The sequence below is a fragment of the Lottia gigantea genome (assembly GCF_000327385.1).
Source record: "Lottia gigantea unplaced genomic scaffold LOTGIsca_236, whole genome shotgun sequence".
In the NCBI taxonomy this organism is placed as follows: Eukaryota; Metazoa; Mollusca; class Gastropoda; family Lottiidae; genus Lottia; species Lottia gigantea.
In genome coordinates, this window is record NW_008708685.1 from 70,014 (window position 1) to 84,254 (window position 14,241).

The following is a 14,241-nucleotide window of genomic DNA, read 5'->3' on the forward strand; positions in this document are numbered from 1 at the left end:
ATGTAAGAGTCTATGTAAGAGACTATGTAAGAGTCTATGTAAGAGTCTATGTAAGAGACTGTGTAAGAGTCTATGTAAGAGACTATGTAAGAGACTATGTAAGAGACTATGTAAGAGACTATGTAAGAGACTATGTAAGAGTCTATGTAAGAGACTATGTACGAGACTATGTAAGAGACTATGTAAGAGACTATGTAAGAGTCTATGTAAGAGACTATGTAAGAGTCTATGTAAGAGTCTATGTAAGAGTCTATGTAAGAGACTAGGTAAGAGACTATGTAAGAGTCTATGCAAGAGACTATGTAAGAGACTAGGTAAGAGTCTAGGTAAGAGACTATGTAAGAGACTATGTAAGAGTCTATGTAAGAGACTATGTATGAGACTAGGTAAGAGACTATGTAAGAGACTATGTAAGAGACTATGTAAGAGACTATGTAAGAGACTATGTAAGAGACTAGGTAAGAGTCTAGGTAAGAGTTAGCAAGTTTCAAACTAGCTGGTAGCTGTTGAACAATTACTTTCAGAGAACTCCTTTCGTAGAATTGACCGACTATAACCACCAACTATAATCAGTTACTTTAATCCAACTATTTAGATCGACGACTAGATTCCCTTTTGGTAAGAGGTAGATCATGATCAATAATGGATGGCAACTGTGATATTATTAAGGTCGATGGTCGATGGATCAGATGTTGTCAGATGATACAACAGTCGTTGAAAAATCAATTGTTTTAGATTCCAGTAGGCATCTGTCCACATTTACAGTCAGCAAATTTCCGACATAAAACTAGAATGTTAAGATGCCTTAATGATTTAAACCATTAAAAGACTTGACAATAGTGTATGTACCTGACTCTGGGAATGACAAGGTGAAAACTGTTTGAATATTTTTACTGGATGATAGAAACTGGAATCTACACAATGTGTACAACACCACGCGTTCTCCATTCTACACCAGGTAAATATTTAACTTTCTAAAGGTACAACAAGCAAAGACCAGCCGAAATCACACACAGTATTGAACTCTGTTATCATCAGGTGTTGATTTCTAATTGTTTCATATCGATAACTTCATTGTGTACATCTATTGATTTTTAAAAGTAAAACTAACATTGAAAAATCGAAGATCTGACTTGATAAGACAAATATATTTTCTACATAAATTTTACCAATTTGCTCTCCGACATTCAAGATTTAGTGAAATTTTCATGTTGCTGTTAATTTCTGGATTTAGTGCTTTACAATTCAGAGAGTTCCAGATTTTTGGTATCATACAAGAGTGTTAAAAGCGAAACGTAGTGCAAAGTACAATGGATCAAGATATGAGAAGATTATCATGAAATATAAATGTGACGAGGTTCCTATATCATGGTAAGAAATGCTAAACTTACGACAGAAATGAACTGAAAGCAACTGGGTCTTCAACGACTGCCAATCGATCTGAGAATACCAACTACAGGAAATTGCTATCAGTTACCATCAGTTGATCATGTTCTTGTTCGGGAACAGTGATGCTAATTTTCAGCATTGGGTCGGGCAAGGGATCGAGTCAAAAACATGCCGAGTATTCTACAATTTCAACTCTGTTCACTGAGATCGGTAAATCTGAGCGGAGTTTTGAAAATTAACCCTTTATAAACCCGGCATTTTCATGACCAACTTTATATCCAAAACATATGGCGACAAATATAAGTTAAAACTAAGAATTTCATTTCAGGATTCTACTATATACATTCTCGTGGTGATACTCGGCATCTGTCACTATGGTAACGGGTATCCTGGTGGGGCACCCGACTCGGCGTGTGGAGCGATGTTTCCCTCGGGTCACTCTGCACCACCCCAGGGATCGTCACCCCCATATAGAATAATTCTGGCCAAGAAAACCTATTCTCCTGGTGAAACAGTCAAAGGTAACGGATTCTTTTTTTTCTTTATCACACAGTGAGTCGCACTGAGAAAAATGTCGACACTTTCTGAAACCTGTTTTTTAAAGATGTTTTCTAGCCTTTACATATTGTATATCACGAAGAATTACAACATCTAATCGTACAGTTCTGATTCCAATGTTTGTGAAATTTCTGAAAAAGTTCACCTGATTTATAACATCACTACCAGCTGGTATTTATAATCTGTTTTACTGTAACTAAATGTAGGAGAAATTAGAATCTGTGATAGAAAAGAATACACAATGTTTGATTGCCACAATCAATAATAAAGAATATATAATTTGTTGAATTTCAGTGATAATCGAGGCGAAGAAGGGACATTATTTTAAGGGAATTTTGCTTCAGGCTAGAAATATCGGCTGTAACGTAAACGGATCGGATATAGTCGGAGTTTTTACAGCCAATGATAATGAACTAGAAACTAAACATTGTTTTGGAAAAGTTCATGTAAGTTATTTTGTTGTCTTGTTTGATTAATATTTTGTTGATTGAATTAGTTCTTGTCTGACTTGTCAATTATAGAATAAATACGATGACAGTTATTGGTATAAAGATTAAAATAAAATAAATGATTAAAACTGCAAGATCAATACTATTACATGTATCTTGGATTTCAAACAGGTTATTACAAAAATCGATCAGTTAGAATCCCCCACCCCCTCCTCTCCCTCTCCCCTCTCATATATTCTAAATTTTGAGTTTTATTTTACAGTCATCTGTCACTCATAATTCCAACTCGCCAAAAAGAACGAAGTTTATTTATTGGACGGCACCTGTTCATTCTGCCGGTCACGTTATAATACGGTATGTAGATTCCAAGAATTAAACTGTAGACTTGTTTTTAAAGTAACAAAACAGATAATGTGGTGCCACTCTGCACCTCGGTTTTCATCTTTACTAGCAGAGTTTCTGCGAAAGTTATAAAGTTTATAAAATGGAGATCTGGATGTTTTGTTTTTCTGCAGGTTACTGTACTACCCTGGTGTACAGTTTATATCTCATGTACATCTACTGTATTATTTATACGATACATGTTGACTTAATCACTTAGTAAACTTCTCCCATCTCAGTCTAATGAAATAAAATAAAGATCCAGTGTATACTAATGATCGTGGACTTGTTTTTACAGGGCAACGCTAGTAGAAGATACGAGCACGTTTTGGATTAATGTAGTCTCGGATATATTGGTAGACCTCCATTCTAGAGACACACCTAAATGTATTCAATCAACAGTGTTTCCTATATTTCCTGTAAAAGGTGTAGCTTATAGTGGTGTTTATAGTGCGGCCAGTACTCGGAAATATACAGTATATGAATTGATGACTATTCTAGTAACTTGCTACGTGATAAACCTATCTAAGTGAATACACCGACAAGTTAAGTAAACTGAAGATACTTACTTTTGTTCTGGGGACGATTAAAATCATAAACACCAGAGAAATCTGCTTTATTTACAAATAATCTAAATGTGACCGTAGAACAATATCTAGACTTGATCAACCTAGACTTATCAACGAATATATTGATCTTACACAGAACTAGTTCTTCAGGACCTTGCGACTTACAAAATCTTAAACAGCAACCGGGTTTTTACCGCCGTTTATCAACTATTGGTATCTGCAGGAATCTTATCAATGACTGAAAACACTCAAATAAAGCTCACCAACGACTGAACCGACGATTTGTAGCAAAATAGAATCTTGTTGAATCTGCGGCGTCGCAGTTGATCGTAGGTATGAGGGATTTGTTCATGACGGCTGTGACTGAGTCTATAATTTGACTTACAGTCACAATTTATGGTGAACATATAAAAAATATTCTGAATATTTAGCACTATACTAATTGTATAAAATATAGCAATGGGTAAAATGGTGTAGGGAATTTTTATAGTTTTTAGTAATCAAAATAAATTGTTTTATTACTTATTTTTTCTGTTAATATATCAACATCAGAGAAGATTATTGAAATATCTGTGTTGAATTAACCCAAGGGATGGTCTGCAACCTGTATCTTTAGGTCTGAAGCCATTGAGTTGCCTCCATCATCAAACCTTGCAGGTAGCAGACCGACATGTTCGCCACAAATGTGAATTGATTGATGTAATATTGACGAAGTAAACTTGGTGTGTATATTTCCCGACCCCAGGGTCAGGCCAACCTAACAGAGGTTAACAGAGAATGTCATGAATCAGTGAAGAAGAGGAAACTAATTGTGTTGACACTCCGAGTGTTAGATACCATTCTAGAAACAATATATACATATCTTGCTACATCGTCATCTTACTGTGTGTTTATTTGTCTTACTGTGTGTATTTGTCTTACTGTGTGTATTTGTCTTACTGTTTATTTGTGTGTTAATTTGTCTTACTATGTTTATTTGTGTGTTAATTTGTCTTACTATGTTTATTTGTGTGTTAATTTGTCTTACTATGTTTATTTGTGTGTTAATTTGTCTTACTATGTTTATTTGTGTGTTAATTTGTCTTACTATGTTTATTTGTGTGTTAATTTGTCTTACTATGTTTATTTGTGTGTTAATTTGTCTTACTATGTTTATTTGTGTGTTAATTTGTCTTACTATGTTTATTTGTGTGTTAATTTGTCTTACTATGTTTATTTGTGTGTTAATTTGTCTTACTATGTTTATTTGTGTGTTTATTTGTGATCACAGTGCAGTGTAAAGGATATAAGAGTCGAGGATATATTTGTCGGCTTCAGGATAATGAAAATATATCTTCCTTTTTTTATCCGTATTGTTCGTTGATTTACACTCCAACACTATTCATTATACATCACGTAATTCGCAACGTTTCATTAATTTACATTTTAGCACAGTAGTATTTCATTGCATTCAACTACACAAAGATTATATATCTATGCAACGTTTCAAAAAAGGTGGAATACACCGTAGGCCTATGTACAGAACAATATTATTTGGGACTTACAACGGACTGCTACCAGACTATCGTGTCCACATGTAGAACTGTGCACATTTTTTCACAAATACTGACTCAGGGGCAGTTATAGTTCAGAGTTCAGGGTTCAGATTTTTCTGCTTTCAATTCATCGTCTTCGTCATCATCATCACCAGAATCCGAGTCGTCGCTAGTACAACCTTCTAGTCTTCTAGACGCAATATCAGCTTCAGCTCTACAATAAAACATCAAACCTATATCAGAGTCCCCTCAAAGAGGAACGTTACAGAGAATGGAGAATGGAAGACAAAATCATCAACATTTGGTTTGTGGTTTTGAGAGGAGTAAGGTTAGGAGCTGGGGAAATATAACTTATATAAATCAAATACTCAATACTCAATCTTGCTCTTCTATTGTCAAAACATTTATTATACAAAAAATATTGGCTCTAACTTAAAAATATTTCTCAATGTAAAATGATTTATAAAATTAAAAGTGGGTTCCAAGGCCAGTCTAGTCTCAATTCAGAAGGAACCCTCGTGATACCTTCTGTTACTACTCTCTACTTACTGTGCCAGATATTTGACTGTTTCAGCATGACCATAAATAACAGCGATCCGCCTGGGTTTATCACCATATTTATCTTTTCTATTAACTGGTATATTAGCTGTATGTAGAGCTCTGAGAGCTGCTGTTCTTCCAGCCTCGGCAGCAGAATGAGCTGGTGTCCAACCCTCATCAGTTCGACTTGTTCCTTTAGCTCCATAATCTAATAATATTCTCACACATTCTGAATAACCTGCAATATTTTAACATTAGAGGGTCTTCAACAGGTTTGTGTTGGTGATGATCTGATGATGCGGTTGCTACGGACACTTTTCTGGGGTAACGCTTTAGGGGATTGACAGTACAAGTAAGTATTGTTCCCGATTTCAAATGTTGAGTTTTTAGTCGAGATATGCCTGTTTGTGAAGTAGTATGTCAAATGAGCCAGAAATAAAAATGTCTTATGAAAGTCCCTTATTATAAGGTAGTCAGCCTGTAACTAGGGGAATGCAAGCAGAAGGCTGAGATGAAAGCCTTTTCTTATTCATACCTTATGTGAATAATATATTAGTCACGTGTCCAAGAGTACAAGATAAGATCCTACCTCTTGCACAGGCCCAGTGTAAAGCTGTTTTCTTGTGATATTCTACATCTTTCAGGTTCACGTTAAATTTTTTAGTCTTGAGAAAATCTTCTAAAGCTTCGTGATCTCCAGTAGCCGCTGCTTCATGAATTTCTAAACCAGCCATCTTTTATCAGAGTAATTTACTGTCATTTAAACACCGAATCTGGAAATACAGTAATCGTCAGTCCAACAATACATCAACAATAAGAAACGAGACGATATGACATCATACCATAAAATCCTACTTTTCTAATCCAGTGGTAACGAGACGATAGAATAAATAGCCCAATACTTGACCAGCCATGTCTGGTATCAATGAATGACTATTTACCAGTTAAAGTTTTAATACTATTTTCAATCAACAATCAAGTATATTTTAAACCTTTTATTTGTCACGATGTTTTCAATATGATTGAATCTTAAGATTAAATTAATCCTTCTCCACTTGAGACATTTTATAACATATCGTGAACTTTGCTATAATCTTTTCTTCCCGTTTCTATTCTAGACTTATTGTAAGGTACCTATTTAACTTCCCTCGTTCCACTTGAGACCTATATTATAAGCTACTAGGATTTATGATTAAAATAATCTTTATATCCGTTTCTATTATAGGCTGATTGTTTCTAATAATTATATGATTAATCTTTTACCCGATATCGCCCCACTTGAGACCTATTAGGAGATGATTACATGGTTGTCCCCTTTCAGTCTCTACTCCAGACAAATGGATTACCAAAACAATATATTCTAGCCGAACTGAACAAAATGTAAAGGACTTATTCGACCCTAAAATAGATTATTTGCTACCTGCGTCTAACCAGTTCGACTATAGCCCTATTCCTACTAGGAGACCAGTACGAAGTATACTGGTAAAGCGGCCAACTAGTACCCCTAATTATACCAGATTTTACCAATGTTTATTTGGCCTAATCATACCTGATTTTAACAATGTTTATTTGGCCTAAACATACCTGTATTATATCGAAATATTTAAACGTCCTTGTTCAATATATAATAATAAATACCGGGTTACAGCAAGGTGAACTGTTGTGACCCTACCTATTATAGTGGTGTGTAAATCAAGTAGAACTCGTGTTAGTTCAATATATCTCAATAGTCAAATAGAAATGATGGTAGCGTGCCTAGCAACTGGTATTTGATAAGATAGACAAGTCATTTACTTAAAATATTATTTACATATTCATACTCGACTTTAATAGTTTATACAATTTATATATATGTTTACCCGTGATTGTTAACATAGAAATTTATCTCATCAGACGTCCACCAGTCCAACATACACCTCAAGTTCAATTTCCTACCCGATACACATTCCATCTCGATACAGGACTCTTCAGCCCCAGTGGACCTTTCTATTTTTCGGCGATGTATAGGAGAAACTCTTGTACAAGAGAAAAATTTCTTACCACAAGATAAATATAATTCAACTAGAATACTCACCGTTTAAAATGTGGATATTATCAGGGTTATGATAACCACTAGTAACAGCTATCTCTGTCTTTCTTATCAGGCTATACGAGTGTCGTTCTTTATATCATATTTTCATGGAACCAAGGTTTTATTCCGTTCAACAAGAAATAAAATTCCACCACACACCAGACTACTCACTGTTTAAACTTTATATAATATTACAATAATAATAAAAATATCAACGAGTATAAAGAGTCTGTTGTATTGATCACCTTCACGACTTCCCCAGTCTATTGTTAATCAATCAATCAGTCAGTCTTTATATCGATCTATTGATCTCTTATGATTGACTTTAATATCTACTAGCTTCGATTATCACACAATACTACACCTACTGGTATTTTATTGATTGCGATTAACAAGACGTTAAATTCTTAGTTACAAATTGAACACAAGACCTATATAATGACGATAGCGATTGGAAGCCGATTCTCGTTAGACATGACGGAGGATTCAAACCCATGGCTCGAGGCTAGCAGACGGCAATCTTAGGTACAGACTGAAAGGGCAAAAATTACGAAAATGAGCTGAAAAAAAGCTTATGGGTTTTTTTTGGAGGGATGATCATCTCATTCCTTGGAACCTCAAATTCTTGTGAACATGGTCATTTGATTGGTTGAATGGTGAACATTCCTTTATCAACAATGTCTCCAGATCGTAGAATGAGTGAAGCAACTTACAAAAAACAAAATATCTAGCGCTATGTTTTAATCAGATTGTAAAAGGACATTATTGTACTGTACATAACAAAAATTAACATAACATAGATTTCAGTATTTATATAGTACACTGAATAAATATACAGAGGCAGGATAAATATATATTATATAAATATACAGTAGACTGATATATACAATACATGGTTTTCTGTATTATCATTATATCTATAACTATCTACACTATACAGTATATCATATGATAATGACATGATAGAGATACACAACTCTAGATATCTGGGAATTTAGATTTAAAGACTGTCAGCTGGAATATAAATAATAAAAACTTAAATTAAATGACTTCCTTCCAATATTGCTATCACACTTTCATTCATTTCATTTTACAAATCATTAACTACAAAAAAATCATCTAATCAAAGGTTTCATTACTGACTTGAGAAGATTTTACACGAAGTGACAGAGAAAGTGTTTATTATAATCTAGAGAAAGAGTCTGAAATCTACACCTTCTTACATCTTATACCAACTTGTTAAATCATGGAAAATTTAAAATTTCTGTAAAATAAAGATAAATTATATCTACCTCTTTTTCAGCCAATTTCTTCTTCATTAACATAGTCTGAGCTTTCTGAATTTCACCAACTTTCGTCAGTTGAACAGCTTCCTGAGAAAATGCTGGGATTTCTTTTTGTAACAGTAACAAGTATTCTGAAATATGTATTGAATAAATCAACATCTATAACCTGTAGTGTACAATGAGGGAAACTGATTTACCACTGCATACAGATCTTTCAACAGCATTACATTGGAGAAAAGCCATTAATCTTCAAGTTAGCCAGCCAGTGTTTAGCTTGCTGAACTACACCAGCACCATTGTCAATCATCTTCAAAATAACAGGCTATAAAACCCTTGGAATGAATCTACCATCTGAACCTTCAGGTAGCAGAATGATGTCAGAATCATTTCTATGGATTCTGACCATTCAGAACTGAAAATAAATACCAATAGTTCACTACTAACCTTTAATAGCACCCTTTCCACCTTCACGTAAATATTTCTGTTGTAATTCAACTTTTTCTAGTAACAACGAACTCTTCTGTTTTAAAGTCTGAGTTTGTAGTTCTGTTAAACTGTCTTTTAAAGCTTCAATCTGAAAAATAAAATCCAAGCCTTAGACAAGAGATTCATAGAAAGAAATACATTTAAAGTAAATATACCCTTTAAAAACAGAGGATTCATTCCTACAGCACAACTGAGCCATACATTTTGTTTATAGACAGTCTGGTGACTCTCTTTGCTTAGCTCATACACCAATAATCCCAAGTGTCAAAAGATAACCACATTTCCTGATAAGGATTGTTTATCTGAAGCATGTGTTGTCAGTATAAAATAAGATGAATCAAAATAATATAAAACCTGTTTATCTAGCTGTTGTTTTTCAAATTTTAAAACTTCCATACTTGTTGAACCTTCACTGAAATACAGAAATATCAAATTCATTACAAATTGACAAACTTTATCACAACTTTTATATTTTCTTGAAAGTCAGGGATGTTCTATATACAGGCTAATTATAAAATAAAATTTGAATGTTATACTATTATACTTCAATAGCAACATTGATCAACTACAGTTAATAGATATAGTCTGTATCACACAGGACTTCTGTTTACTGTCCTATCTAAAACACAAGACACTTTATTAGTGTAATAAGTCTGTACAACTTGATTAGGATAATTATAGAACCAAATGAAATTCGATACCTACAGCAGTATTTTTATCAGATTTATTAAAAATATTCAAAATCCAATTTTATTTTTTAATCAACAACAAAAACAATTCAGCAAAACATCAATTTTGATTTGTTTGAATAATACAATATAACTAACAATTCTCACAGAATGTTGAAAAACATTAAAATCAACAGATCAATTTTGCACACATAATTTGAGGTATTTCAAGAAATAAAAACAATTCCGACAAATCACTGAAAAATTCAAACAAAAATAAAATATGGCACTTCTTTAGAGAAATATATCACTGTAACTTGAACTAAATTAGTTCTCATTTGGACGGAAAACAGATGCAAAAACTATTTAATTATCACACCAAAAAATTACAAAATCATAAAACAATATAAATTGTATATCAAATAAAAAATTACACACTGTCTGATGTATACAAATATTAAAAACACTGAAGTCACAGTATAAATAAATACAAGCTTTTAGTCATGTTTAATATGGTTAATCATTTCAATAATAGTAAGAAAATTGGAATGATACAAATTGATGATGTCAGTATCCCTGATGCACATATAAAATATAAAAAAACTTCTTTATTATCTCTTTAAATCATTCTTTAAGTATATTAATATAAAACTCATGAGATCAAATATAACTAGAATTATAGTTCACTCTGATTATTATTAATAATAGAACTCTACTTTCTAAACCAGCTAATAGATTGTCAAGATGATTTGTTGGTAAATAGTTTAAATATTAATATATGATTACTATAATCTTCTAACACCAATACCAAATAATAATCAATGATAGATATAATAACACCAGTACCATATTAAACTACCCCAATACACATACACTTGATTTGGAAATTCTGTTAAAGAGACGAAATAAAAATCTTTTAGATTCAAGATGATATTTTCAAAATATGATATTAATTTTTTGAAAGTATACGTGACTCAGAGATGATGCAAGTCATGTTTTATTGTGAATTATTAAATTTGTTTTAAGTTTATATCTTATTAACTTTTACACATATTTACAAAAACAATTTGGTAAAAAAAAATCTAAACAGAGTATTTTATGGCAGACTTTTTAAAAATATTTATAATAACTTTAATCTATTAGTGAAATACACATCAAACTAAAAGCACAATTAGAAATATAAAGATAAACCAAATAGTGTATGTGTAATGGTGTTTATAGATAGAGGGAATCAGACAGGGGGGTGCTTCCTGGCAACCAACAAAACACAAAACAAAACTCTCGTTACAACCTGACCAAACAGAGAAGAGATAGAAAAAACCTTGAAAAATAAAATTTTACTCACTTCTTTGGTTTTGGTGCCTGAAAGGAGAAAATGGATTTGGCATGAAAAATAAATACAAGTACAAGTTGTTGCCCTTGAGTTGAAAAACATTCATTTTATGTTTTGGAATCAGAACACAACATCCTTTGTGAGAAGAAATCCTTGCATAAGTTATTCAAGCTTTTTTCTTTTTATTAGTTGAATTTAACAAAATGAAGAAAATATAAATTTGAATATTCTTACTTGTACATGACTCTGAAAGAAAAAAGAAACATAATTTATAAATACAGTAAAAATAGAACAGAAATTCTATTTATAATTCTATGGTGTTTTCTGTAAGAACTGGTCTGAATAATCTAGACTGTAGTCACCTCTACTGATTTCGTTAATATATAATATTATTACATTAAATTAATTTGTATCAGCTGACTAGAGGGAATAATTAAATAACTCTATATCTATAATTTAACAATTCATCACACGTAAAACACTAAACTGGAGTTGTTATTTCAACTAACCTTGGAGGCAGCCGTTCTTAAAAACTGGTCAATTATCAGCCATTTCTCTTTCACTTCTTCAACTTGTTTACTTTTAACAGGATCTCGAATTCTCATTTTAACTTCTAATTTCCCTCCAACTGATTTTCTTCCATCCATTAACTATAATTATTTTAACATCTTTTACTAACTAACTCTAGGTTTGGTCGAAAAAATTAGGTGGTCAAAAAATCAGACTGGCCCTATTGTGGTATTTTTCTATGTCAAATGTCACCTTGTCTTGTGCCGGACTCCATTGGTTAGAATCACTACTCAATAACAATAAGTTGTCTTTCAGTTTTATTAATCTGTCTAGGAATATCCTGAGAACAGGTTTATTATAAACAGGATGGTAATAACTTACATCATAACTGTCATGTATTTCACATTTACTTTCTAATGGTTGTAATTTAATATTAATACTTCCTAATAACTTCTCACTTTTAAAAAAACCCCTGAAAAAATAACATAAAAACATTTCTTTAAAATACCTGTATTTATATCTCAACCAGTATTTATATCTCAACCAGTATTTATATCTCAACCAGTATTTATATCTCAACATGTATTTATATCTCAACCAGTATTTATATCTCAACCTGTATTTATATCTCAACCAATATTTATATATCAACCTGTATTTATATCTCAACCAGTATTTATATCTCAACATGTATTTATATCTCAACCAGTATTTATATCTCAACCAGTATTTATATTTCAACCTGTATTTATATCTCAACCAATATTTATATATCAACCTGTATTTATATCTCAACCAGTATTTATATCTCAACCAGTATTTATATCTCAACCAGTATTTATATCTCAACCAGTATTTATATCTCAACATGTATTTATATCTCAACATGTATTTATATCTCAACCTGTATTTATATCTCAACCAGTATCTATATCTCAACCTGTTTTTATATATCAACCTGTATTTATATCTCAACCTGTATCTATATCTCAACCTGTACTTATATCTTAACCAGTATTTATATTTCAACCAGTATTTTGTGATCAGGGAGAATTTATGTACATTAAGGTCTGTACAATGTTTGTACACATTTTCAAGTGGTCAATCAGAAATATTTTGCACTTGAAAAAATATCAGAAATACTTAAAAATATTCAGTATAAAGAATAAATATACTAACCGTTTATAGTAAACATCTAACTTGATAGATTTTCTTTCTATAACTCGAATAAACGACCGAGATTTTCTGGCTATCTGGATTCGAAAATGTTCTTGATATTCTAGAAAGGGTAATATAATGTAGTGTAGTGAATATGAAACAATTAATGGGTTTATATTGTTTATACGGAAGATATTGTGCCACTGAGTAGACTAGACATTTAACAAGATAACTTTAACTTCCTACTGTTATTTTATCCAACAACTTTAAAAGTTTCAGAATATTAATGTCTTACCTGGGTTGATACTACCTTTAAAAGTTTCAGAATATTAATGTCTTACCTGGGTTGATACTGCCTTTAAAAGTTTCAGAATATTAATGTCTTACCTGGGTTGATACTACCTTTAAAAGTTTCAGAATGATCTGTTTGACTCTGTTCCTGAAACAAGACAATATCTGTTTATTATTATAACTTCTCTTATTGAAATATCATCATAGAGTAATGTTCAAAACTTGTTCAAAAATGAACTGAAGCTAATATCAATGCTACCATCCTGAAATTTACTAGGAGCCTTTTGAAGAAAAAAGATGCGAGGTAAAGAATAAAAGTAACTTACTGTAGGAAAAGGAAAGTCGTATGTAACATACGTATCTAGCTTCTTCTCTTCATAATCTGTCAATACAACATCCAATTATTATCATTAAACATATATTAAACATATATTAAACATACATTAAACATATATTAAACATATATTAAACATACATTACATATATTAACATATATTAAACATATATTACATATATTAAACATACATTAAACATATATTAAACATATATTAAACATACATTAAACATACATTAAACATATATTAAACATATATTAAACATATATTAAACATACATTACATATATTAAACATACATTAAACATATATTAAACATATATTACATATATTAAACATATATTAAACATACATTAAACATATATTAAACATATATTAAACATACATTACATATATTAAACATACATTAAACATATATTAAACATACATTAAACATATATTAAACATATATTAAACATAAATTAAACATATATTAAACATATATTAAACATATATTAAACATATATTAAACATATATTAAACATACATTACATACATTACATATATTAAACATATATTAAACATACATTAGACATATATTAAACATATATTAAACATACATTAAACATATATTAAACATATATTAAACATACATTAAACATATATTAAACATAAATTAAACATACATTACATTACAATTAAAT

General features: G+C 31.2%; 3 protein-coding genes across 3 annotated transcripts in view; 1 reads left to right on the top strand and 2 right to left on the bottom strand.

Moving 5' to 3' along the window:
• Positions 1–1,557: 1,557 nt before the first annotated feature.
• Positions 1,558–3,523, top strand: LOTGIDRAFT_239394 (hypothetical protein; the record flags this gene model as incomplete). Its single annotated transcript, XM_009055177.1, has 5 exons — positions 1,558–1,599; positions 1,718–1,910; positions 2,242–2,393; positions 2,659–2,750; positions 3,076–3,523. 5 exons carry the CDS (start codon positions 1,558–1,560, stop codon positions 3,308–3,310), a joined length of 714 nt encoding a protein of 237 aa, XP_009053425.1. The 3' UTR covers positions 3,311–3,523.
• Positions 3,524–5,426: 1,903 nt separating this feature from the next.
• LOTGIDRAFT_144404 (hypothetical protein) lies at positions 5,427–6,155 on the bottom strand (the record flags this gene model as incomplete). Its single annotated transcript, XM_009055178.1, has 2 exons — positions 5,427–5,659; positions 6,011–6,155. 2 exons carry the CDS (start codon positions 6,153–6,155, stop codon positions 5,427–5,429), a joined length of 378 nt encoding a protein of 125 aa, XP_009053426.1.
• A 2,315-nt stretch (positions 6,156–8,470) lies between these two features.
• Positions 8,471–14,241, bottom strand: part of LOTGIDRAFT_175058 (hypothetical protein) — a gene marked incomplete at both ends in the record, with an annotated part of 12,992 nt that continues 7,221 nt past the window's right edge. Inside the window, 11 exons of the mRNA XM_009055179.1 lie at positions 8,471–8,506; positions 8,785–8,909; positions 9,223–9,352; positions 9,619–9,676; positions 11,278–11,294; positions 11,500–11,511; positions 11,775–11,915; positions 12,157–12,247; positions 12,955–13,054; positions 13,321–13,372; positions 13,551–13,606. Coding sequence (XP_009053427.1) covers positions 8,471–8,506; positions 8,785–8,909; positions 9,223–9,352; positions 9,619–9,676; positions 11,278–11,294; positions 11,500–11,511; positions 11,775–11,915; positions 12,157–12,247; positions 12,955–13,054; positions 13,321–13,372; positions 13,551–13,606 — 818 coding nt within the window. The remainder of the gene's footprint in view (positions 8,507–8,784; positions 8,910–9,222; positions 9,353–9,618; positions 9,677–11,277; positions 11,295–11,499; positions 11,512–11,774; positions 11,916–12,156; positions 12,248–12,954; positions 13,055–13,320; positions 13,373–13,550; positions 13,607–14,241) is intronic.